This window comes from Nyctibius grandis, chromosome 3 (genome assembly GCF_013368605.1).
Source record: "Nyctibius grandis isolate bNycGra1 chromosome 3, bNycGra1.pri, whole genome shotgun sequence".
Classification (NCBI taxonomy): domain Eukaryota; kingdom Metazoa; phylum Chordata; class Aves; order Nyctibiiformes; family Nyctibiidae; genus Nyctibius; species Nyctibius grandis.
The window spans coordinates 99,315,610-99,341,660 of NC_090660.1; the positions used below are offsets into that span (position 1 = coordinate 99,315,610).

The 26,051-nt window shown below is 41.7% G+C and overlaps 1 protein-coding gene across 6 annotated transcripts; it reads right to left on the bottom strand.

Annotated features, from left to right (window-relative positions):
• Window positions 1-239: 239 nt before the first annotated feature.
• NDUFAF6 (NADH:ubiquinone oxidoreductase complex assembly factor 6) lies at window positions 240-25,644 on the bottom strand. 6 transcript variants are annotated; one of them, XM_068397016.1, is made up of 10 exons: window positions 25,447-25,644; window positions 24,316-24,371; window positions 21,907-22,006; window positions 20,880-21,002; window positions 13,884-13,940; window positions 9,992-10,094; window positions 7,135-7,268; window positions 5,219-5,320; window positions 892-948; window positions 240-385 (listed from the first exon to the last, which is right to left on the bottom strand). In XM_068397016.1, exons 4-10 carry the CDS (start codon window positions 20,964-20,966, stop codon window positions 257-259), a joined length of 669 nt encoding a protein of 222 aa, XP_068253117.1. In that variant the 5' UTR covers window positions 20,967-21,002; window positions 21,907-22,006; window positions 24,316-24,371; window positions 25,447-25,644; the 3' UTR covers window positions 240-256. The 6 variants fall into 6 exon arrangements, with proteins under 6 accessions (XP_068253117.1, XP_068253112.1, XP_068253115.1 ...); XM_068397011.1 differs by lacking the exon at window positions 24,316-24,371; XM_068397014.1 differs by lacking the exons at window positions 21,907-22,006; window positions 24,316-24,371 and having other exon boundaries at window positions 20,880-21,061; window positions 25,447-25,497.
• Window positions 25,645-26,051: the final 407 nt, after the last annotated feature.

Sequence of the window (26,051 nt, forward strand, 5' to 3'; positions counted from 1 at the left end):
TATTACAGGAAAGACAAGAAAAGTAATCTCAGACGAGGACATATGACTTGGCAGACATGTGAAGCAGAGATATCAGCCTAATATTCCAAGAACAAACTTAACTACTGCCAGCAAGCTGACAGCTACAGTTTATGTGCATCTGCTGTTTCCCATGAACTGCACTTTGCAGAAGTGTGAAGTTAGACACTTAGCAATTCTAGCAAGTTATGACATGAAAGAAAAAACTCAGCACTCTGAACCCATATTAAAAAAAACTTTAATATGTTTTTTTCCAAGATCTAATATATAAATGCAATGGTAATAATGTACTCTTCTTTTGTAAGCTTGGATGAAATATATTGAAGTCCACTTTTCGCATATTATATAAATAATCATCTAAAGCAACCTAGAAAAGAAGAAAAAAGCTTAGTCCATATGGTGCACACAAATAATTGGGTATTAAGTTTAAAAATACATGAAACCGAATGAGGAACTGCAAAAAGACTCAACAGTTTGCCTGTTTTATTAGGTGGTAGCATAACCATCACATTCAAAGGCTATAAAAAAGGCAGGTTTTGTGAAGACAAGCATTATCTTTTACTAGACCAAACAGCAAATTATAAAAACAGACAAGATTTTGGGCCCTTGCATCAGAATGATAGTCTATGAATATACATACATCTTGGGTGAAATGATGTAGTTAAAGAAGGATTAGAAGTGTTGATCAAAACTATGAGCTTCCACAGTCAGGCACACATTATGATTTTCACAAGTATTAGGTACTACATCCTCCCAAAACAGACACATGAAGCATTAGTTAACTATGCTTAATTTGATACTCTTACTCTTCACAAACATATTAGCACAGAAAAGAGTCCATCACTTAAAGAGTGCATGATATATCACACCCACCGTACAGTAAAAAGCAGGGTATGCCTTCACAGGAACTTTCTTACTGAAAGATCTAGCCTGAAAGTAAATGGGTGGAAGAAAAAAAAAAAACAAAAACCAAACATACTTATCAGGAGAATTTAACATTTCAGATTAAATATCAAGTACTATATACAATGGTTAGAGCCAACAGACTGTATTATGAGCTTCATCCCTTTTTATTTTGACATCCTGAAACTATAATCATTCATTATGTGCAAGCCAGCACCATCCCTCACTGTACACAAAAGTAATTACACAGCCAGTATGTAATACTGGGAGAAGCCTAATAAAATTGTTATATGTTTTGACGTTACAGTTTACATATAATAAACCAATGCAAATTAGCATCCCTTGTTCTGACAAAGTTCCAAGTTGCATCTGATTTAATAAATATGGTTTAACACTTTTTTCCCCTGCCAAATAACTCTTCCCAAGAGACAGAAATGATGGAAGACCAGAAATGCATTTCTCTGAGTGCATCTTTTTGGCCTAGTGTTCCCATCAGTCCCAGAAGTCCAGTTATGCTCCATTTCCATTTATGGGACTCTAAAAGGATCTCAATGCCTCAGGTCCTCAGTATCTATGTATCAACAGAGTCTAAACCATGGCTGAATCAAATCTACAATTTAAACCCATGTACAACTCGGGTACATCTACCAGAGCTGAAGCAAATCTTCATGTAATGCTTATTTATAAATACAAAATCCCTCATTTTGCCTTTTCTTACAGGTTAAAAAAAACAACCAATCAACCAAACCTTTATGAATACTGCTGAGTATGCATGCGCTTCTGTTAGTTTTCCATGGATCTTTCCAGACAACTGAGAAAATCAGGCTGAAACTTTAGCAGGGAAAAAATACTGAATCTTTTCAGAAGGCAAATTATTTTAAAACTTTGAGCTGTAGTAACATATGTGTGTGTGTGTGTGTGTATATTAAAAAAAAAAAAAAAGGAAAATGCTCTTCCCTGATCTAATTCTCTGCCTTACTATTATTAATTGCAAGATGAAAAAGGAAAGTAACCTTGCTTGACCTTCTTAACCCAGAACGGGTTGCATGTCATTCAGAAAGCGTGTTACCTTCCTTGGTAAATTGAGTCCATAATGATCTAGCATAATTGAGATAAATGCAAAAGCCAAAAGGAGACCTTCTTTTTAAAGAGGAATGGAGGGAGTGCTTAAGAGAAAAAGGGGGAACATGTAAACGTATTTGCAGGTTTTCAAAAGGATCACTGTGGGACTGACAGAGCACTTTTATTATATGCTTTTATTCTAAAAAAACACACAATTCCTAAAGAAAACTGCAATCTTCATTATCTTATTTTGCCCTCTGCTGGTCATCAGTCGCAGTATCAGTAAGAGCTGACCACACTTCAGAAACTTTTCTCCCAAGATTAAATGCCCCATTACTACAATATGCTTCATATAATATCACTGAGACTTAATTTAGCATTTGAGAATTATGTTTCTTCTGACTGTGAAATGGGGCTGGTAACTGTTACCCTCATCCTCCAAAATACACGGTTTGTGTAACAAATGCTGATTGTTGAAACCTTGCTGGAGGTTTAAACTTTACCCTATCCTGTAATTCCAACTAAGACAGAGGGTAAGTGGCTGAAAAGACCCTCAGGCTAAACAAGATGGTGTTTTTATACAGGAGAACAGATGCATTTAAAGACACCAGCCCATTACATTCACCTAAAGTCCTGAAATACCCGGCAAATGTTGCCAACAAAAGACCATTTCATCCATTAGGGGAAAAAGTATCTTTACCCTTGCATTAACAAAGACCATCTGATTATCAAGGAGGCTAATACCCTGTTATTACTGCCAGTTATTGCCACAAACACTCTAGAGATCCAGAACTGTCAATTTTTCTTCACTGATGATGATGGAGGCTGGAAGCAAGTATTCAGAGAGGGGGTTTTTTATTTTAATTAAAATTATATAACCTATGTATTTAAAAAAAAAAAGGATGTAAGAGGGTGCCAAGATCAACATTCAACTGAATAAAATGCTAATGCTGCCCTAATCTGGTTTCCTTGTGTTTATATTTTTCTGTATAGTCTCCAATTACATGATCACATTGCATATTTTCCACAGGACCCTCCCAGTGCATAACATAGGCCGGGCTCTAGGAATGGAGTGGGAAGGAAGCAGGGGTAAGGTTCTACCTGTTCTCTTCAGAAGCTGGCTGGCATGTTGGGAGCCAGGATACCAATGCACTAAGAATTACCAAATTAGATGAAAGGCTCTGAAAAACTGAATTCTCTCCCTGCTTCTGTTCCAAAGTTTCCATGCAATACCAGCAACCAAATTTTAAACAGCTGGACAATAAATACACATTGCTCGTTCTCCATGCTTCCCATCCCTGACATGAGGCATTTCAGGCCAGGCACTTGGCGTTTTTGTAAGCCACATCTGCAACCAAAGTCAATGGCTTTTACACACTGTGCATTATGGTTTGAGGAGTGGGGAATAAAAAAGAAAAATCAAAATACTTCAGCTTGAACAAAGATAGTGGACAGTTTTGACCTTGCATTTTCTTTGTCTCTGTTCCCTGCTTCTAAATGGAATAAACAGTTTCCTTGGGCATGTGACAACAAAAACTGAGACATCAGGTGAAGCAACATGAACAGGAATGCATTAAATGCAAATTATAAATAGTCTGCACTAAAAATAAAGCCCAAGACTACATATTATTAACAAAAAATAAAAACATTAATCAGCTAACTAACCACTGACTGAACAGACCAGGGATACCTCATTTTACCTTAAGAAAAATGAAGAAGGCTTTCCTATCTCTACTGCACAAAATACTGTGATCACAGGTAATGCTGTAATTGAGGATTATATTAATGGCGTAAATGCAGAGATAAATCTGGCATTACTTTCCTTTGAAGTGGTATCTTCTCAGACTACCTTGATTGGAAGCATTGGGTGCAATACTCAAAGTATATGTGTACATGTACTTGTAGACTTAAGAAACTCTTTACAGTGCTTCTTGCAAGTTTTGTTTTCCAGATAAAGGCAGACACAGAATTGCTGATGAAACATTCTTTTGCTTTTGTATTATGTACCAACAAGCAATTCAGAGTGTAGCTAAAATAAGAGCTTAAAAGAAAAACAGAGTAGGACTCTGCAGTTCTTCAGGATTCATTATCCACTGTTCCAAGCAAATAAAAGTCTTTCCTAATTCACTTGGCTGTGAGCCAGAAAGAAAATAAACAGAAAGCACCTTTCCCAAGATAGCTTTGAGCATGGCTGGTCCTGTTAGGGAATGAATCCCCCCTTCCACACACATTAACCAGCAGTTAAAGGCAAAATGCTCTGCTTTCCTGGCAGCTATTCCACTGGGCTGTGAAGTACCATATGCAGAACCACTTTCTATGGTGCAGCAAAAGGAGGGTCAAGGAGAGCCTCCACCACTTGCTGAATGAGGAGGGTAGTGTAGTGTCAGGGGATGAGGAAAAGGCAGAGGTGCTCAATGCCTTCTTTGCCTCGGTCTTTAATGTCAAGACAGGTTGTCCTCAGGAGACTCAGCCCCCAGAGCCTGAAGTTAGGGAGGGGGGGCTGTGTGAACCCCCCGTAATCCAGGAGGAGACGGTTAGTGACCTGCTGTGCCAGTTGGACACCCACAAGGCTATGGGCCCAGATGGGATTCACCCCAGAGTAATGAAGGAACTGGCAAATGAACTTGCCAAACCACTCTCGATTATCTACCGGCAGTCCTGGTTAACTGGAGAAGTTCCAGCTGACTGGAAATTAGCAAAGGTAACGCCCATTAGACATTGGAATGGGCTGCCCAGGGAGGTGGTGGAGTCACCATCTCTGCATGTGTTTAAGAAAAGACTGGACATGGCACTTAGTGCCATGGTCTAGTTGACAGGGTGGTGTAAGGGCAACGGCTGGACTCGATGATCCCTGAGGTCTCTTCCAACCTGGTTGATTCTGTGATTCTGTGATCCCATGCTGGCATATAGTGGCATTTATAAAAGCCTGCTTGAAGTTTCTCTCCCAGTAATAAGGCTTTTAGTCAGTATTTACATTTATGCAATTGGGCCTGGCTGTGAATCAACTCCCTCCTGTACATACAAATAAATATAATATTCATACAGAAGTAGTTGTAATATTTAAAGGTTTTGTGTGGTGGTATTTTAATTTAAACTCTCGAAGTAATTAAAGATAAAATATTTGAAATTAAGGTATGCAGCTGTAAGTCTTCTAACAACACATGCACAATGCTTTGTGAAGATTAGCATCAATTATGTTTGTTTAAATAAATAAATAAAACGGAAGGCATCTCACGTGTTCTAGATGAATATGGGCCTGACTGGCAATGTCATAAATTACATCTCTCACATTTTTCTCTTGCTTTCCTCTTATAAAATCCTCTTGTGAAACTCCATGCTAGACATAGGAAGGAAAATCAGAAAGATAAAAACCCTCAATAAATATCAAGTTTCCATTTTAGCTTCTCAAAAACCTGTCCCAGCAACCATACTAATGACACAAGACTGAATCAGCCTAAATGTTTTACCACTGCCCCTCGTTTTTTATTTCCCTTTTTTTTTTTGTCAGTCACTTGGAAAAAAATTGAAGAGAACAAAGTGAAGAGTTGGTACAGACTCTCTCTGCACAAATTTGATCCCTAAAGACTTTGTGGTCAGTCAGATAACCAAGTCAGATTTTAAAGTTTTGGGAATTTAGATCAGTTTAGATGCCCAGTTTTTAAAACCATAATCCAAGAACTGATATTAAGCAGAAGAAGCCAGGAACAGGTAACACAGAAGCCATGCTGGCTTATGAAGCAAGTCATTATCTTGGGATTGGTGTGTAACACCAGGCTTGCAAAAAAAAAAACCCACGAACAAACAAAAGCACAACACAAAACAACCCCAAAACAACCAAACCAAACAACGAAAACCACCAAAAAAAACCAACCCAGAAACCCAAAAAAGCCCAACCCCAAACTTATTCTCTGACTACAGTGACCAATGTAAGACATAATATGGTATATTCAGAATTGCACCAGTGGCCCGTTCTTCTCAACAACACTCAGACATGTGAAAGCCGTATAAAGGTAGGCAAGTAGGCTTCACACGAGAGAGAAACTCCAGTAGAACTCTGCGATACTTGCCAGCAGCTGAAATGCTTACAAGATGCTCAGTCTGCACAGAAGAGATGCAAGCTGTTTTTACAGTTTCACTGTAAAACACCTTCTGTGGCAAGGAATGAATGTGAATTTTCAGGCTATGTTTGAAAAGCTAAAAAACTGGAAGGCCTCCCATACCATCCAGCCCCAGAAGGGCTGAAAGCAGGGTGCAGCTCCTTTCCGCAGTGTTATTACCCTGACCTATATTAGTATCTACGTTTTTTTGCAGCTACCTAAATTACTAAACTTCAAATCAAAACTTTCAATTGTATTGAAATGATGTTCAGAAAATACTAACACAACTGCCTTAAGCATCACCATAATTACACAAATTTTGGTTAAGTATAAAAGGAACAGCATTAACATTTAAAAATAAAGACTGGAGATGAAGGAATAACAGCTGCGATGCCTACAGATCTAGCCAGAGAACATTAATGAAAAAATTCGAGCTTTAATCACATTTTACCTAAATTGCAAGATCTGCTAAATTCCAATGCAAATTAGGTGTACTGTTTAAACTGGAAGACTATACCATCTCCTACAGCAATGTATGGAATGTATGCTTATAGATATCAAATATGTAACAAAAAAAAAAAAACAACCCAAAAAAACCCAAACCACCAGCACATTTATGAAAAGGTAGTAAAGAGAAATCCAAGAAGGTTGTTCAGAAGTAAAATTTCTCACAGTGAGTCCTTTATGGGGATAGGAAAAGAAAAAAGAAAAAAAAACACAGGCCCTCAAAACCCAGGCCCCATTCCATATGTGTATTTCTACAGGTTAATGGAAAAATTCCTGAAAGCTAAAATAATACTACATTTAATTAAAAAAAAAAAAAAAACAAACCAAAAACCAGAATCCCTAGCATTTCATGCAGCTCACTCCTCTCACCTCCCAAAAGATATAAAACCATGACAATGGCATATTACTAGGCCACAGCAGAAAGAGTTAAAATAAAGACAAAAGGTGTTCTGTTTCTGGCCTAATAAATTACAATCTCATATCTAGCGTTGAGAGACACAGTTAGAAACACTATACTCTTCAATTCCAGACAACCTGCTTCTCTTACCAACATACAAATGTCCATGGGAAGAAAGACCTTTTGTCTTGTACTATGATATGGAGTTGCTCTTAAACAGGTAACTATGCCTTGCGCTTTCCCAATGTGACTGGCTGCATGGTCGGCATGGATGTCCCTCACACCTAAAATTGAAGAAAGAATATGTTTAGAAACATAGTGTCAGGCCTTTTGAGGGGTATAGTTCTCCCTGATATGTACCACAGTCATATTTAAGGAAGGCTAAGTGTGTGGGTCCATGATAGAACTGTCTATGTACATAAATTGCCTTGAGATCTCATCTCACAGGGGCAAACCAGCAGGCAAATTCATTGATTTCCACATTCAGGAGCAAGCTGCCTCTTAGCTTGTTGCAGTTTCTGCAAAGGGTCTACTTAGCAGAGCAGCACCTATTCAGATAGAATACATCAGTACACAAACTCATTTTCATTGGCATGTCCTCTCCCAGGACAACAGTATTCCAAGAGCTTTTTTTCCTGCCAAAAAAATCATTCAAGTGTGAGATTCCTGACAAGTATTAATGCTTACAGCATGGTTTCATGATAGCTGCAGCTGATTCAGCAGTGTACTGAAGCCAAAGAGAATGGTCCCTTTGAACCCATATTTCTACCACCTCCCTTCTGCTGTCATGGGCAATGAGGCAGTAGCATGGTCAACTGAATCAGATCACCAAAGCAAGGGAAAACTAACTTGAGTTACTGCATGGTCACACAACCGTGAGAACTGAAATATGAGGGAGATGAGTGGGTCAGAGCAGCACCATTGCTCTTCATGGCAAGACCATACAAGGTTGGCTTAGACCGATCATAAAGCCATAATGTTTTCACAGGACTGACTGGGGATAAAGTGAAAATTTAAAGGACAATGGAAATTAAAATTCACAAAAGCTCTAACAGAAGCACCATTCTACAAAGAAAGAAATAAGGATACAGGAATTGCAGATCCATGAGCCTAACTGACACCTGAAAACGATACTGGGCATACCAGATTCACTGCCCAAGCCTGCCTGAGCCTTGCATGGGTCTCAGAAGCCTTTGTGAAACAGTGGCTATAGGCAGACTACATGGACTTATTTTAGCAATGGTAGCAGAAAGCAGAGTGAGGCTTGGAGGAATCAATGGATATAACTTACTGACTAGGCAGTTCAGGCTTTACGTATAACTAGAAATTAAAAAAAAAAAAAAAAAAAGCTCAAAGAGTAAGAGTTACCAATGACTCATGCTCAACCTGGGAATATATCCCAAAAGTGAGGTTCTGAAAAGGTTTAACAAAATTATTGAGTAGTACCACACTCCTAACTACTTAGGCAATGAATCAGAGAGCACAATACTAATATTTTTAAGTGACAGGAGCTGGGAGGAAGTAACAGGACTTTGGACAACAAGATTACCAGTCAAAATGAGCTTGACAAAAGTAGTAACCCGAAATCAGTAAGAATAAAGCAGAACGACTACTGGGAGAGATACACACAAACTGGAGACAGGTCAGCAATAAAGAAGCTAAAAAGCACAATAAATTTAGCAAACATGAGCTGTAATGAAACCAAGTCCACCTAGTCTAGAAAAGACTGCTGATGGGAAACACCAAGAAAAGGGCTGTGTTCAATTAATTTCTCCATCTGTGGAAAAAAACACAGAAGTTAACTGTTTAATATGCAGTGAAGGAGAGTTCTGCTTAGATATTTTGTTACATTGGTATATTTAAGAGAAGTTAAAACATGACAATAAGGCACATAGAAAATCCAGAGCCCCGTAACAGATTTTCAAGAACAGGATCATCTGACTTCTATCAGGAGTGACCCAAGCATGACTGAACTCCTTCAGGATCGAAGGCATTTCTCAGAATGGAAGATGTTGGTATGCCTCATACTCCTGCATTTCTTCAATCAGAAGTTCAGAAACACACTTGAAACATTTCACTGATTTCCTACCGAGGAAGCGAACATCAGATGTTAAGAGATAGGGTCCTCATTTCTTCCTAAGAATAATGTGCGCATCATATCTCTCTTTTTACTTCTCTTTTTTTCTTTTTAAACTCTTTTAACCGCAGCATTGGCCTTCCATCAGACTACTCTGATAAGCAAGAGGAAAATACTGCTACTACAATACTAAATACTACTAAATAATAATAATTCTCACCCTTCTTTTACATCTGAGCTCATACAGGGAATACTTCCATAATGCAAGAGATACGTAAAAGAAAGTTACCCTTTTCTTCACTGCAAATGAACAGTTCTTTCCCAATCTGTGACTCTTATATGAGACATGACACAAATACTAGGTCTTAAGCACAAGGATCCTATCATCTTCGTTGCATTTTTTCTTGCTATTCAATTATTGATAGTTAACCTACTTTCAGGAAGTGGAGAGGACTCAGATCCAAATTTACAACATCACCAAGGGAAGTTTATAGGTTGGGAAGTCTGCTGTTTCAAGATAACCAGTGTACATCACTGCAATATAGAACAAAAGCTGCAGAATAACTACAGCACTTTGTGTTCTGAGAAGTGGGACAATCAGAAAATATGGTGAAAAGCTGAATTTACCACACTCTGTAACAGGAGCAAGAAAAGAGAAAACAAAGCAACAAAGAACAGAGCAGTAGGAAACCGCACTTCAATGAGCTTTCCACTGAGCAGCTTCTAAGGAAAGTACGTAGTTCTAGGACAGGTGCAGCAAGATTCCCGATTTATGGTTGAGCGTTCAAAAGATATCTGAAGTATTACCTAAGACAACTTCTCCTGAAATTAAACTACAGTGGAAAAAGAGTGGGCTTTTTGAAACATCAATAAATATTGTACCTGCACGAATGAGTCATCAACAAAATCTAGAAAGGGGAAAATGCCTACCCAGCATTTCCAAGGTGAGGTACAAGAGAGCACTCTGAGTGTTCTCAGCATACGTTTCAAGCTCCTGGATGTTCTGGTATGCTCTATCATCCAAATTCTTCTCCTGTAATATGAACGCAGAACTTCAGTAAAATGTAAATATAACTGCTATTTGTACAAGTTTATTAATACAGTCATGTCAGTCTAATCCACTATTAGAATAAAAAAGGACAAAATAAAGAGATAGAAGAGAGTATAAACGCAGACAGAAGTAGTCATTAAAGCTTATAGCCAGTCTAACATAACCAAATAAATACATGTAACTGCAGCCAAGTCTGGTTACTGGAGCAAATATAACCTTTTGCAAGAAGAAGAAACCAAGATTCTTCATAAAAAAAAGATACAGCCAAAACAAAACATCATATGGTATTCTTACACTACAGGGTTGACAATTATAATACTTAATTTGTATCTGAAGCACAGAGAAATTTAGATAAATAGGAATGTATTTTTTAAAACATGCACAAAAATCAATCCATCATGTGGGGGAAGTAAGGAGGGGCAAGAGCAGAACTTCTGCCTTAGATTTCCGCCGGGCAGACTTTAGCCTGTTTAAGAGGTTGGTGGACAGAGTCCCTTGGGAGTTGGTCCTGGAGGGCAAAGGAGTCCAGAAAGGCTGGATGTGCTTCAAAAGGGAATTGTTAAATATTCAGGAGCAGGCTGTCCCGGTGTGTAGGAAGACAAGCCCTTGGGAAAAAAGACCGGCCTGGTTAAACAGAGAACTTAGGCTAGAACTTAAGGAAAAAAAGAGAGCCTACTTGCTCTGGAAGAAGAGTCGGGTAACTTGGGAGGTCTATAGGGATGTGGCCAGGTCATGTAGGGAGAAGATTAGAAGGGTCAAAGCTCAATTAGAGCTTGATTTGGCTGCTATGGTCAAAGATAACAAAAAAAGCTTCTACAAATACATCACCAGCAAAAGGAGGGTCAAGGAGAGCCTCCACCACTTGCTGAATGAGGAGGGTAGTGTAGTGTCAGGGGATGAGGAAAAGGCAGAGGTGCTCAATGCCTTCTTTGCCTCGGTCTTTAATGTCAAGACCGGTTGTCCTCAGGAGACTCGGCCCCCAGAGCCTGAAGTTAGGGACGGGGGGCTGTGTGAACCTCCCGTAATCCAGGAGGAGATGGATAGTGACCTGCTGTGCCAGTTGGACACCCACAAGGCTATGGGCCCGGATGGGATTCACCCCAGAGTAATGAAGGAACTGGCAAATGAACTTGCCAAACCACTCTCGATTATCTACCGGCAGTCCTGGTTAACTGGAGAAGTTCCAGCTGACTGGAAATTAGCAAATGTAACGCCCATCTACAAGAAGGGCCGGAAGGAGGATCCAGGGAACTATAGGCCTGTCAGCCTGACCTCGGTGCCAGGCAAGGTGATGGAGCAGATCATCCTGAGTGCCATTACACGGCACATGCAGGACAATCGGGGCATCGGGGCCAGCCAGCATGGATTCATGAAAGGCAGGTCCTGCTTTACCAACCTGATCTCCTTCTATGACAAAGTGACCCGCTTAGTAGATGAGGGCAGGGCTGTGGATGTAGTCTATCTAGACTTCAGTAAGGCATTCGACACTGTCTCCCACAGCATCCTCCTAGACAAACTGGCTGCCCGGGGCTTGGATGGGTGGACTCTTCAATGGGTTAAAAACTGGCTGGATGGCCGAGCCCAGAGAGTGGTGGTGAATGGGGCAAAGTCCAGCTGGCGGCCGGTCACTAGCGGTGTTCCCCAGGGCTCAGTTCTGGGGCCGGTGCTGTTCAATATCTTTAGAGATGATCTAGACGTAGGGATTGAGTGCACCCTCAGCAAATTTGCAGATGACACCAAGCTGGGTGGGAGTGTCGATCTGCTGGAGGGTAGGAAGGCCCTACAGAGGGATCTGGACAGGTTAGATAGATGGGCCGAGACCAACGGCATGAGGTTCAACAAGAACAAGTGCCGGGTCTTACACTTCGGCCACAACAACCCCCTGCAGTGCTACAGGCTGGGGGAAGAGTGGTTAGAAAGTGGCCCGACAGAAAGAGACCTGGGGGTGCTGATCGACAGCCGGCTAAACATGAGCCAGCAGTGTGCCCAGGTGGCCAAGAAGGCCAATGGCATCCTGGCCTCTATTAGGAATAGTGTAGCCAGCCGGTCTAGGGAACTGATCGTCCCTCTGAACTCGGCACTGGTGAGGCCACACCTTGAGTACTGTGTCCAGTTCTGGGCCCCGCACTTCAGGAAAGATGTTGAGGTGTTGGAGCGAGTCCAGAGGAGGGCGACCTAGCTGGTGAAGGGTCTGGAGGGTCTGACCTACGAGGAACGGCTGAGGGAGCTGGGGCTGTTTAGCCTGGAGAAAAGGAGGCTCAGAGATGACCTTATTGCAGTCTACAACTACCTGAAGGGAGGTTGTAGTGGAGTGGGAGTCGGCCTCTTCTCCCGGGCAACTAGCGATAGGACGAGAGGACATAGCCTCAAGCTTCGCCAGGGGAGGTTCAGGTTGGACATTAGGAAGAATTTCCTCTCAGAAAGGGTCATTAGACATTGGAATGGGCTGCCCAGGGAGGTGGTGGAGTCACCATCTCTGCATGTGTTTAAGAAAAGACTGGGCATGGCACTCAGTGCCATGGTCTAGTTGACATGATGGTGTCAGGGCAATGGTTGGACTCGATGATCCCAGAGGTCTCTTCCAACCTGATTGATTCTGTGATTCTGTGAAATACACAAGTTTCAGAGTCATATGCAAATACACCCAAATATATAACATCCTCCATCATTCTTCCTGTCCTAGTGGCTTTTGCCATTAAAACATACCAGCCTTAAGATTAAAAAACTCCGAAGTCTTTCATAGCAATGACACTCTGCAAGTAACTGACCATTAATTTTCTCAAGGTATAACTTCATGGGACACTAACTTTAGCATCAAAGCTCGCTTAAGGAATTCCTGCCCTCGACTATTCATTCTTGCCCTCGTGTCAGAGTTGGTAGCAGCATCACTGTACCAGTGAAATTCTTCCTCTTGTTTTTTCCCAGAAAAAGGGTGGATATTTTAAATTTCATGTGATTTGAATGCTCCAGTTTACAGCACTGCTTAGAAAAAACTCCACAGCCATGATAAGGAGAAGCAGCAAAGTGTGGCAGAAAGGTTCAGATGGGTCATTTAATTTTTGAGATTTTATATCCATGGCTCATTACAAGAGAAGGCTATTTAGGGGCAAAATTGACACAGTAAGACAAGAGGTGATGAGGAATAAGATGATGCCAATAATGTAGATTTGTGCAACTTTTTTCAATATGCAAGATGTCCTTTCTCTTGGGGCAGGATTGGAATGGCACAAAAAGAGACTATATATGAGTTTCTCTTCTTGCACATCTTCATTTCCGTTTCTATTAAAATGTAGTTTTCCACAATTCTTAACAGTTGCATATAGAGACCTTACTACTTAATCCCACACAATGGAACTTCCTTGACTTACATACATTAAGGTTTCTAAGTGTAACTCCCAATGGATTACCTCCTAGGGGTAGTCACTTCAAATCAGGACTAGAGACCAGCAACAGAAAACATGAGCACAGATACACTGGTGATCAGAGCAGGGAACAAGAAAGATGTGGATTCACAAGCTACATCTATCTTAAAGCAAAAAACCCCACAGGATTCTATTAGCTGTTTTGGCCAGAAAGAGCAGAAATTATGAGTAGGGGCATCAAGGCAGAATTAAAAGGAAATATATCAGTACCGTTCTTAAAGAGAAACACTACTGTTTGGAAAAGATTAATTACTTAAGCTTTTGTTTTACACACAAACACATAAAAATAAGGGGGGAAAAAACAAATATGACTAAAACCAGAATCAGACTTTGAATGGTAAATACTTACTCTTTCATCAATGATCTTCATCAACCACATTTTAGTCAAGTTATGCCTCTTGACAGCCTGAAAATTAACAAATAAAACATCCACGTTAATGTATACAAAGTGATGGCAGCACTGCATTCTGAAGGCTGAAATATATTTTAGATAATCCTTTTCTTACAAGGGTTGTATTCACTGGGTTAAGTCAAAGTGGCATGTCAGTGGAAGATGAGAATCTTCTTCAAATAGCAAAATTTTCAAGTGGCATTTGTCACACATTGCTGCACACAAAAAAAATGAAATCTTGGACATGAAGCCAGTTAACTAAAAGCATTTCTTTAAAAATATTTTTGAAAGTAAATTATTCTTTCATGGAGTCGTATGTTCCCACAAAATATTTGGAGATAACTATGTTCACTTTCCAAAGAGAACAGAGTTTCCTCCAGAGTCAAGCAATAAAAAGATTTCCCCTGTAAATTTTCAAGAAAATGTCAGGACAACATACCAATATGTACTGTAAAGACAGCATCCTAACAAAGTAATATGATGAATATTACGGTTTTGTTTTAAAAAGTGTCCCACAGCATCTCATATTCACACATTATTCTTTTGGCTCTTCTCTTGTATTTGACTTCCTTCCTGTACCACTTCATTCCATCAACTTACCTTCAGTCCTCTTACTTACACACACTAAATTTTGCAGACCAGATTGTCAGAAGGGCTACAATCACATATGCAAATATTTATAAACAAAACTTATGGAGCAGATTTCTCACAATCTTAGCCTTTATAGCTCGCTTTCAACTTCTTCACATCCATTATATTTGCAAATATTTTTTCAAGGTTTGACAAGACTAGATCTTGTTGATTCAACAAAATCTGCTCGAGGAAGTACCTGGTATGCACAAAGGCAAATTTAAGTTACAACTACAAATGTCAGTTTTGGTTCTCACTTGTTCATCTTGAGTGTCATTTTGTAAATGAAATCCTTGTCACAGGTCAAGACTTAAAGCACCAAACTAAGTTCTGCTAAATTACCCAATTTGTACATTACATCCATTTTGAGCTACCTTCATTCAAACACACAGGTCCTCATTTTTCATAAGTTTTGAAAACTGGCTTCTTCCACAGACACGAATGGAGAATTAGGCCTCACTTTTCATATGTTCAAAGTGGACAGATAAGTAAGAACAAGTATCATACAGCTGCCATATAAGTTTATATTAAAGTCACTGAGAGTAGAGCTATTAATAATCCTAAAAATACTATTAACTTTACTCGTGCATAAAACTCTTGGAATTCAAATGTAAGTATTCTGGGATATACAAAACTTCGGGAACACATTTAACATGATAAATTAGTATTTATTCTGGAAAATCAAAATTGTCCTCATACAAACTCAATAGCAAGAAAAGAGTATACATAAAATATGCTGTGCAAAAGACATGCTAATTCTATTAACAGCTCTGCAATACTTGTGAATTCAGGTGTCTTTCCAAATCCTTCTAAGAATTGCAATTATGTTCTTGAACATTTGTGAAGATGTGCTCTTCAAATAGGTCATTCTTGGGGTATTTGTTGAAATGTAGAAATAAAATCACATCCTGAGTGCAAAGGCCACGAGGCCAGGTTGGATTGTTAGTTCGCTGCAGTGCTCTGCAGTGTTCAGAGCTCCCAGAAATACTTTCTAAATTATTTTTCAACATCTTATTTCACAACCAGTTCTGTTTGGATTGTCTTACATTCGTCTTCCTTTAGAGAAATCATATGTAAGTTGAAATCTTGCCACAGAGATAGGCCAATTCTTTTTTCCACTTCAAAATCAATTTTCTGGTTTGTGAGAAAGGAGTATGACTGGCAGTATTAGCTGTTGGAAAGGGTTGCAATTGGTATCTCAATATCTGAATGTTGTACTGGTTTTGGCTGGGATAGAGTTAATTTTCTTCTTAGTAGCTGGTATGGGGCTGTGTTTGGGATTTGTGATGAAAACAGTGTTGATAACACACGGATATTTCAGTTACTGCTGAGAAGTGCTCACACAGAGTCAAGGCCTTTTCTGCTCTTCACACTACCCCACCAGCGAGCAGGCTGGCGGTGCACAAGAAGTTGGGAGGGGACACAACTGGGACAGCAGACCCCAACTGACCAAAGGGATGTTCCATACCACATCATACTCAGCAATAAAACTAGGGGTGAGGTTGGCAGGGGGGGCCCCGCTGTGCTCAGGGACTGGTTGGGCATCAGTCAGTTGGTGACGAGCAACTGTTTTCATTTGCATCACTTGTCTGTCTTGGGTTTTATTCTTTCCTTTGTTATTTTTCCCCCCTCTTTTCCTTACAATTATTATTATTATTTCTTTTTAATTATTAAACTGTTTTTATCTCAGCTACCAGTTTTTTACCCTTCCAGTTTTCTCCCCCATCCCACCACTGGCGGTGGAAAGTGAGTGAGCAGTTGTGTGGTGCTTATTTGCCAGCTGGGGTTAAAGCACAACAATGTTTTGGGTTTTTTATAAGTTACTCTTCTGCTAATAAACATTTCCACCCCACGCTGATACACACACAAGCAGCGTGAAATTAGAAGTGATTGAAAGAATATATACAACCATACCCAAAACTAACTTGTACATAACCGACTCAATGAAATAACTAAATGAGAGGATATCTTCAGAAACAAAAATAAGTTAAGCTACACTAAAGCAAGTTCCTCTTTGGAAAGGAGACAAAAGCATTTTGAGGGAAAACGGTGTTGCTCCTGGGAAGTTTGCCATATGCTGGAAGAGAGACAGAAAGAAGGAAATAAAAAGCAAAGGCACAGACAGATTGACATGCAGAATGACCAGTTCTACATTTTAATGTCTGCATTAAAACATCATCCTACGTGCATCTTCAACTTCCATAATCCCATAAAAATGCTCACAACATTTGCCAGTCTTCATTCTAACTGTATGAATGCTTTGTTGTGGCTAAGGCACACGCTTTATCTGAGATGGAGACACCTATGAATAGCTCTGGTCCTCCCAGAAGTGACTGGAACAGGTGTTTTTCTTTTCTTTTACTTCTTGGCTTTACCTATGTTTTCTCATAGTTAAACAAACTGTATCTTGTTTAAATCCCAATTTTAATCTAAACATGAGTGTTGACAGACAGGAACAAATGCTCACTTTGCTTTATTTCACATTTGAAGGAGGAAGAGTCAGGGAGAGGCCACAGTTTCAGCACTGCCAAAAATCACTGAAAGAGGATTTGGAAAAGACTCATTTTTGTGGTCTCAGAGGTGCAGCAGAGTGTCTTTGAAGCCAAGATGGCAACAAGTGAAACACTCTAATCCCCCAGGAACTGCATTGTTCTAACCTAGCATTACAGCGAGTGTCCTGCTTTTCCCAGGATTTTAACAGGAATAATGCAGATGAAGACTCCACATTTCACTGCCTGTTTTTCAGCAGGTCCATAACCTACCTACCTATGTGATCTATGTTAGCTGTATTCAGCTATTGAGATCTAGACAAACTGCAGCTTTTCCTGTCCAGCAGCTCAGAGATCTTTAGTTTAAATGCAGGTTCTGTTCTTATGAGTAGAGGCCTTACGGTTGCTGCTCTTTTGAAAGGTTCTAAGACTTGCTGTGGCACATGGCCCTAAGATGACAAGTGAGAAATGTACGGAACCTCCCCAGTCCAGGAGGTTCCTCCAGTGCGTTGATGATAACTTTCTGATACAAATGGTGGATGTGCCAACTAGGAGAGGAGCGCTGCTGGATCTTATCCTCACTAACAAGGAGGGTCTGGTTGAAGAGGTGAAGGTTGAGGGCAGCCTTGGTTGTAGTGACCATGAGATGGTAGAGTTCAGGATCTCATGTGGCAGGAACAGAATAGCTAGCAGAATCACAACCCTGGACTTCAGGAGGGCCAACTTTGGCCTTTTCAAGCAATTGCTAGGGGAAATCCCATGCGACAGGGTACTAGAAGGTAAGGGGGCCCAAGATAGTTGGTTAGCATTCAAGGACTGCTTCTTCCGAGCTCAAGATCAGAGCATCCCAACAGGTAGGAAGTCAAGGAAGGGTACCAGGAGACCTGCATGGTCAAACAGGGAACTGCTGGGCAAACTCAAGTGGAAGAAGAGGGTGTACAGATCGTGGAAGGAGGGGCTGGCCACTTGGGAGGAATATAAGTCTGTTGTCAGAGGATGTAGGGAGGCAACTAGGAAAGCTAAGGCCTCCTTGGAATTAAACCTTGCAAGAGAGGTCAAGGACAACAGAAAGGGCTTCTTCAAATACACTGCAGGTAAAGCCAACACTAGAGGCAATGTAGGCCCACTGATGAGTGAGGTGGGGGTCCTGGAGACAGAGGATAAAAAGAAAGCGGAGTTACTGAATGTCTTCTTTGCCTCTGTCTATACTGCTGGAGGCTGTCCTGAGGAGCCCCGGACCCCTGAGGCCTCAGAAGAAGTCAGGATAGAGGAGGAATCTGTCTTGGTTGATGAGGGCTGGGTCAGGGACCAATTAAGCAACCTGGACGTCCATAAATCCATGGGCCCTGATGGGATGCACCCGCGGGTGCTGAGGGAGCTGGCGGAAGTCATTGCTAGGCCACTCTCCATCATCTTTGCTAAGTCGTGGGCAACGGGAGAGGTGCCTGAGGACTGGAGGAAAGCGAATGTCACTCCAGTCTTCAAAAAGGGCAAGAAGGAGGACCCGGGTAACTATAGACCGGTCAGCCTCACCTCCATCCCTGGAAAGGTGATGGAACAACTTGTTCTTGGTGCTGTCTCTAGGCACATCAAGGATAGGGGGATCATTAGGGGCACTCAGCATGGCTTCACCAAGGGGAAGTCATGCTCAACCAACTTGATAGCCTTTTATGAGGACGTAACCCGGTGGATAGATGATGGTAAAGCTGTGGATGTGGTCTATCACGATTTCAGTAAAGCGTTTGACACGGTCTCCCACAGCATCCTCGCAGCTAAACTGAGGAAGTGTGGTCTGGATGATCGGGTAGTGAGGTGGATTGTGAACTGGCTGAAGGAAAGAAGCCAGAGAGTGGTGGTCAATGGGACAGAGTCCAGTTGGAGGTCTGTGTCTAGCGGAGTCCCTCAAGGGTCGGTACTGGGACCAGTTCTATTCAATATATTCATTAGTGACTTGGATGAGGGAATAGAGTGCGCTGTCAGCAAGTTCGCTGATGACACAAAACTGGGAGGAGTGGCTGACACACCGGAAGGCTGCGCAGCCATTCAGAGGGACCTGGACAGGCTGGAGAGTTGGGCGGGGAGAAATTTAATGAAATATAACAAGGGCAAGTGTAGAGTCCTGCATCTGGGCAAGAACAACCCCAGGTATGAGTACAAGTTGGGGACAGAGCTGTTGGAGACCAGCGTAGGGGAAAGGGACCTGGGGGTCCTAGTGGACAACAGGATGAGCATGAGCCAGCAGTGTGCCCTTGTGGCCAAGAAGGCCAATGGCATCCTGGGGTGTATTAGAAGAGGTGTGGTCAGCAGGTCAAGAGAGGTTCTCCTCCCCCTCTACTCTGCCCTGGTGAGGCCGCATCTGGAGTATTGTGTCCAGTTCTGGGCCCCTCAGTTCAAGAAGGACAGGGAACTGCTAGAGAGAGTCCAGCACAGAGCCACGAAGATGATTAAGGGAGTGGAACATCTCCCTTATGAGGAGAGGCTGAGGGAGCTGGGTCTCTTTAGCTTGGAGAAGAGGAGACTGAGGGGTGACCTCATTAATGTTTATAAATATGTAAAGGGCAAGTGTCAAGAGGATGGAGCCAGGCTCTTCTCAGTGACATCCCTTGACAGGACAAGGGGCAATGGGTGCAAGCTGGAACACAGGAGGTTCCACTTAAATATGAGGAAAAACTTCTTTACGGTGAGGGTGACTGAACACTGGAACAGGCTGCCCAGAGAGGTTGTGGAGTCTCCTTCTCTGGAGACATTCAAAACCCGCCTGGACGCGTTCCTGTGTGATATGGTCTAGGCAATCCTGCCCCGGCAGGGGGATTGGACTAGATGATCTTTCGAGGTCCCTTCCAATCCCTAACATTCTGTGATTCTGTGTGATTCTGTGAACTTCTAACCCCAAAGAAATACAAAATTCAGCTCAATGTGACTCTGATAAAGAAGGCCTAACATCAAAGTTAGATCAGGTTGAGTGGCAAGCTGGACTAGGTAACAATCAGAAATCCCTACCAACAAAATTATTTTGTGGTTCTGTATCAGCATCAAGGGGAAATCCATTTACACTGCCTTCAGACCTCTAATCACCCATCGAACATATCAATGATGGTCCTAACTAGAACCAAAAAATTTTGCAAGAAAGCCTGTTTCTTTGGCCATGACCAGCAGAGGAACAGATCTGTAGGTGTAGTTTACGTGTGGTGTTCTAGTGCCTGCAGAACTTGGGCATCTTGATGAAAATAAACTGATAAGTTCACAAGTACATTCCCTGAAGTACATTCCCTGTTATTCAATGCACACAAAAGGATCTGTGCAAAACATAATACATAAATAGAACTCATCAAGCAACTCTTGATGCAAGGAGAAGACTGTATTAAGATTCTTCCTATTATCCAGTAACTAGGTATGAAGGTCTTGAGCTTTTCCTCATACCCTACCCTATCTGCTAGTTGAATCTCCATGCTTACTCTCATGTCTTTTTGTACAGCTTAATCTCTTCAGGCAGGACTAGCACTGGCTCAAGAAAGCATACTTATGCACTTCACTTGCTATCAACTTACGGCTTACCACAATTTACTCTGTCCTTTGTCTAAACAGAAGAGAAAAAAGCAGATGGTTCACAGAAGTCTAACCCTAGAAATAGGTCCTACCTAAATATCATCCTTCTGTGAATCTGCTCTTTGTTTGTAGGTAACATCACACACAGACACAAACACAATTTACAATATCTGTTTTATATTTAAAAATGCTGTTAACTATGCAACACAGCACACACAAAACAATGACATCATTTCCCACAGTAATATTTTAGCTAAGTGAATTTTAGGACAGTAAAGGTATATTTTACCCTCCACAGTTCTGTAGCAACTGGCTGATGTGGTGGTTTATTGCAGTATATATCTTCCACAGCCTCCCTCCAGAACTGCATTCGCATAAAACCTGTAGTCTTCTGAGTTATGGAGTCTTTAATCTGGAAAGGATACATCTGGAGTGAAATTCAGTGTCTTTAAGGCACTTGGTCTATTTACACTGAAAAGACAGACACAGGACATAGCCAAAGTCAGTAGGGAAAGTGCTTAGCTCTGAATTTACATTTATTCCTCATAGAGCACATGAACACTACAGAGAATTAAAAAAAAAATCTTCACCACAACTTGACTTTGAAACCCATGGAGATTAAGTCCTGGGCGACCCTCATCTTGGCTTTCTTCCCAGAAGGAAAAGAAGCAGTGGTAACAGCAGCAAGGGAGGGCAGCGCCACAGGCTGCCAGAAGCACAGCCCACAGAAGCTGATCCAGGATTTTGTTTGGTCAGCACATTTCCTGGATTGCTCCTTTCTGGCAAGCGTTACCAACTTTCCTGGTTGTACTGGCAGTTTCTGGCCATCTAGCAAAGGGAACAGACTGCAGACATTCCCACAACTCTCTAATTACAAACTTCCCTCCAGCAGCCTTTCCATCACCTAGCTTCCGCCAACAAAGACCTGGAACTGATTATATCATCCAAGTTTTTGACAGACCTTTTACAGATAGGATTTAGCTGCACTTTACCAATTCAGTCGCTGCATTTGAAGCCAGGACATAGATGCAATCACGTAACTGTATTAAGGACCACAGCCTGTTTGTCATCATTTAATTTTAAAATGCACAACAAAGAGGAAAGTCAGAAAAACTATATACATCAACAAAATAAATTGGAGGAGGCTGGCTACTTTCCAAGGGCCAATCAAAACTAAAGGTTAGTATTGCACTATTTATTCATTGCTCCTTACAGTACCAAAAGTTAATCTCGGCAAAACACCACCTACTAGCGTAATTTAGATTGAAACTGTTATTTTACATTTCCAGAGTCCACAAATATATTTTAATACCTGCCTGAGCTAGTTCCACATTGAAGGCTCTCAAAGCAAAAGCAGAGACTCGAGATTCCGCAGGCAACAGCAAAGAGCACAGAAACCCTTCATAGTCACGCTTTCTATAAAAGGATGAAAAAACCACATTTATTTATAGCTCTGTGTAAATTGGGTGTGATATTGCTTAGCACTGTACTCCTAAAATAGCAGCAATAAGTTATACTTCAAAACTCTGACTTTGCAAAAGTAGCAGCTTTTAAGCTTATTTTAAAATCAGACAAGCTCCAAGAGAGAGGCGATGCTGTCTGAACTCTCAGCGTACCTCTCAAATCCAGATCTCAAGATATTTGGCTAAAGGCATGGAACAAGTCTGTGACAGAACTGCAAATAGAATCCAGATTGTCTGACTTCCAGACTTCTGTTCCAAACATGAAACCACATTTCTTTAAAAGATTGTGCTTTTGAGCTTGGCAGAAAAGTGCTTGCTTAACCAGTGTGTGTTTGTTTATTGGCAACTATAGTCAAAGCACAAAAACTCTGGGTCTCGGCAGTTTCGCTGCAGGTAACTTGTTGCCAAGCTAGAGTGATATGCCTTTGTTTGGCCACTTGGGTGTGCCATTAATTTAAAAACAATCACAGTGCACGGAATCATAAATTGCATAATCATACCGAACTGTAGCTAACAAAAACACCTGGTCACCTCTGAAAAGCTAAATCGCTTGTGTTGAACAGCATTTTTGTGTACTTTCTTATAAGCCAGCAACTTGAATTTTCATTAGAACAAGACCAGCAACTCCGAGTTTCGCCTCGAGAGTGGAGAAGCAGGTGTCAAGGAAAATACATTTACTTATTTTCATGAAGTCTGCTGTTCTTACATGTACTCGTATTTCTTTTGAATGTGAGCTTAAAATAGCAAAGCCAAACTAAAACCAAGGGTTATTAGGGTTGCTACTTTTAGCATCAAACGAAAAAGGAAGCAAGATTTAACTGAGGTTCTTACCCCCACAATACACAGCAGCTGGTAACTAGCAAGTGCTTAGAGTTTTCACACCAGTTGTGAAACTTGTTTTAGAGCTTGATGCAAATCCAGTGCATCAACAAAAAAAAAAATAATGACATTTGTGAATTTTATCGGGCTTTAAAGGTCACCCTCATATTAAAGAACAGATGCATCAAACCTCCCTCAATTAAGACACTTTCTAAAAAGTATTATCTGCTCAAAACCTAGAAGTTTTTTTCAAGGCTGACTGTAGTAATACCCAGTATTGCCCACCCTGGACAGAGCTGCAAGGTTTACAGCCATGTTTTCCCAGTTCCAGTTATGCACTTTGCCTGGGTTGCTCACACAACACAGAACCACCTCTAATTCCAGAAAGGAAACAAAGAAACACATTACACAAAGTAAACAGCAGCACAATAAAGAAATTTGTCTTCCGTCTAGTAATGATGTTGGCATGTTGTTCTGGTTTTTTTTCCAATTATTCTAAACTTAAAAATTAAGTGTAGCAAAAAATAGTTAAGAAAAAAATCAGAAAGAAATGTGAATTTTATGCTGACAGTGTGCCCTTGGACATAACAGTAGAAAAGCAAATCAGTTAAGCCTCGGCCTGTAAAATAAAATCGATATTGCTATATATCATGTTCCACCCCAACTCTCTTTGTGTATTTGGGTAAGGAACAAAGAAAGGAGGGAATGACCTTAAGTCTGGTATTGAGTGGTTTTCATAGTTTCCCTTTTAATTAAGTATACGCTTACACATGAACCCACAGATGGAAGAAATGTTGGTTATGACAATTACTGAACTTGCAGTATAATGAAAAATTTAAAGTCTTAAAAAGAATTTCTTCCATGTTACGAAACTCCACAATACCATAAGTCACAAGCTTGGCTTGCAGAGCAAACATCATAAACAGGAGGAGACAGAAAACATACCTACTAGGGAAACATATTTGTAATCAAATAGCTTAAAGCTACTTGTAAAAGAGTTATTTAACATAAAAAGGAAAACCCAAGAGAAATCACATCTTGCATATTGCAAAAAGTTGCACAAATCTACATCATTAAAACATAACTCAGTTGTTGTTCTTCCTAATGTGTGGGAGACACACATTCAGGACCACGGAGTTGCTGACACTTGCACAGCCTCAAGTGTTTTACTTCTGTTTGAACAGTAACTCCTTCCTCTTCCTCTTATTTTTTATAACTTATGATTTCCATGCAATATATGAGCTGTGAACAGCAGCTTCAATTAAATGATGCCAAGAGCATAACCACCTTCATTTTATTATTTTGAATGCTTGTGTATTTTTATAAGTAGTTCTTTTTATGGTTTAACAAAAATAACCAAAAAACGTTTAAATTCAACCATCTTAGTTTCTGTGCCTTGGAACCTAGCTATTCTGTTCACAAGTGTTACTGAAAACATTTTACCTGTATATTAACTGCACACACAGCCTCTGATCTCCTGAGTAACAGGTGAACAAATCCTGGGTAGAGTAACCAGGAAAACAAAGCTGTAACCTGAGGTTTTATGAAGGAAAATGCAACCTGGCTATGCATGCTGATGCATCTGTAAAGTCTGCTGCTTGGTGCTACACAGAAAATTTACGATTGTCACATTTCATTTCACTAGTTTTCCTACTTCCGCTGATCACACACACCTTTATATTTTTTTACAAGCATCAGTTTGGAGAAGATGATCCTGTTCCACTCTTTCTCTACACACTTGGAAGCCTTCTTCCTGCTTTTGTCAACCATCTAGGACAACTGTATCCAAACAGAAATTATTTAAGTCTGTAAAGACTTTGTAAAAGACTTAATTTTTTACTTCTGAACTCTCGTAGACTAGAAAGCAGCTAAAGGGCCTTGCATGTTGTTTACAGCCCAGAAGCCAAGCAGGAAAAATTGCCTGGCCTGGAAGTGCCTGAGCTGCGCTCCTGCTCCTCTTGGAGCATTTTGGATTTGACCAAAAATGGATACTTTTGAAAACTAGGCTTCATCCCATCCTGCACTGAGATCAGGGAAGCTACTTGAGCTGTCTGTCCAGCTGTCAGATTTCCTCTGCTTTTGCCCATTTTTCAAAGGACTACTTGGGAAGCTTGGCTATTTCCCAGCAGCCAAGATCTGAAAACAGCCATTATTTCTAAACATCCCCTTCGGTAACCTTTCTCTCCAAAAAAGCCGAGACAATGAAATGGAAACGTTCAAAATTTCAGAAAAAAAAAGCAGCTGTGAAAGAAGTGGGGGAGGGAGACTGCCGTTCAGGTTAAATCACCCTTGTAGCTCCCATCTTTCCCCAGTTTCCGCTGCTCTCCCCACGGCCAGGTGCCGCAGCGACCCCGTCCACCGGCGCGCTCCCCTTCAGCGCCGCAGGGGTTATTTTGGCGGCCAGGCGAGGCCGAGGGCGGCCTGGGGCGAAGCCCCAGTCCCCTTCGGCGGGGAACTCAGCAGCTTTTCCGTCAGGAGGGCTGTGCTCGCCAGCCTTCCTCCGACAGCCTGGCCGCCCTCCTCCGCGGAGAGGAGAGCCCACGCGTTTGCGGGCCTCCCCCGCCGGGCACTCACCGCACCAGCTCGGCGCAGTACTGCACCTCTCCTCCGGGCGCCGGGCGGCTCCAGCCCGCCGCCACCGCCCTCCCGCCGCCAAGCCCCGGCCAGGGCAGCCCGCTGCGGCCGCCTGCCGCCCTCAGCATACGGTGGCAAGGCCCGTGCCGCAGCCCGACCCACACCATGGCAGCGGCCGCCATGCTGCCCGCCGCTCCGCCCCTCCCGTCAGTCACCCCGACCCTGCGGGGCCTCTCCGGGGTAAAGATTTAACGGAGAAAGTGCCGGTAGATGGCACCCGAGGACGCGCGGTTTGCGCCCGGGGCTTTGTGGGAACCGTACGGCCTTTTGTTGTCCTGCAAATGGCGACCGTCGTGCCGCCTTTGCCTCACTTTCCCCCGGCTCCCGAGGCGAGCGCTGCTGGCGGCGGTCTGAGGAGAATTCCACCGCTCCCCGAGAAACCAGGCACTGTGGTTTTCAAACCGGGAGCCCCCCCCCAAAAAACGAGGAAGCTGAGTTGTAAACATCTCCTAGCTCTGTAGCTGTGTGGTACATGAGACTTACAGGAGCAGCTGTAGGACTAGGAAAAAAGGCTGTGGGCCCGTTTTCTGTATGAGGGAGCAGAG

What these genes read in the sequence shown, in the direction of transcription:
- NDUFAF6 (XM_068397011.1), bottom strand. Translation starts at nt 25,628, where the DNA reads ATGGCGGCCGCTGCCATGGTGTGGGTCGGGCTGCGGCACGGGCCTTGC. An exon ending in TGAAGATCATTGATGAAAGA is followed by an intron (nt 10,095 to 13,883) that starts GTAAGTATTTAC and finishes TTCATATTACAG; the next exon opens with GAGAAGAATTTGGATGATAG. An exon ending in CCTCACCTTGGAAATGCTGG is followed by an intron (nt 7,269 to 9,991) that starts GTAGGCATTTTC and finishes CTTCAATTTTAG; the next exon opens with GTGTGAGGGACATCCATGCC.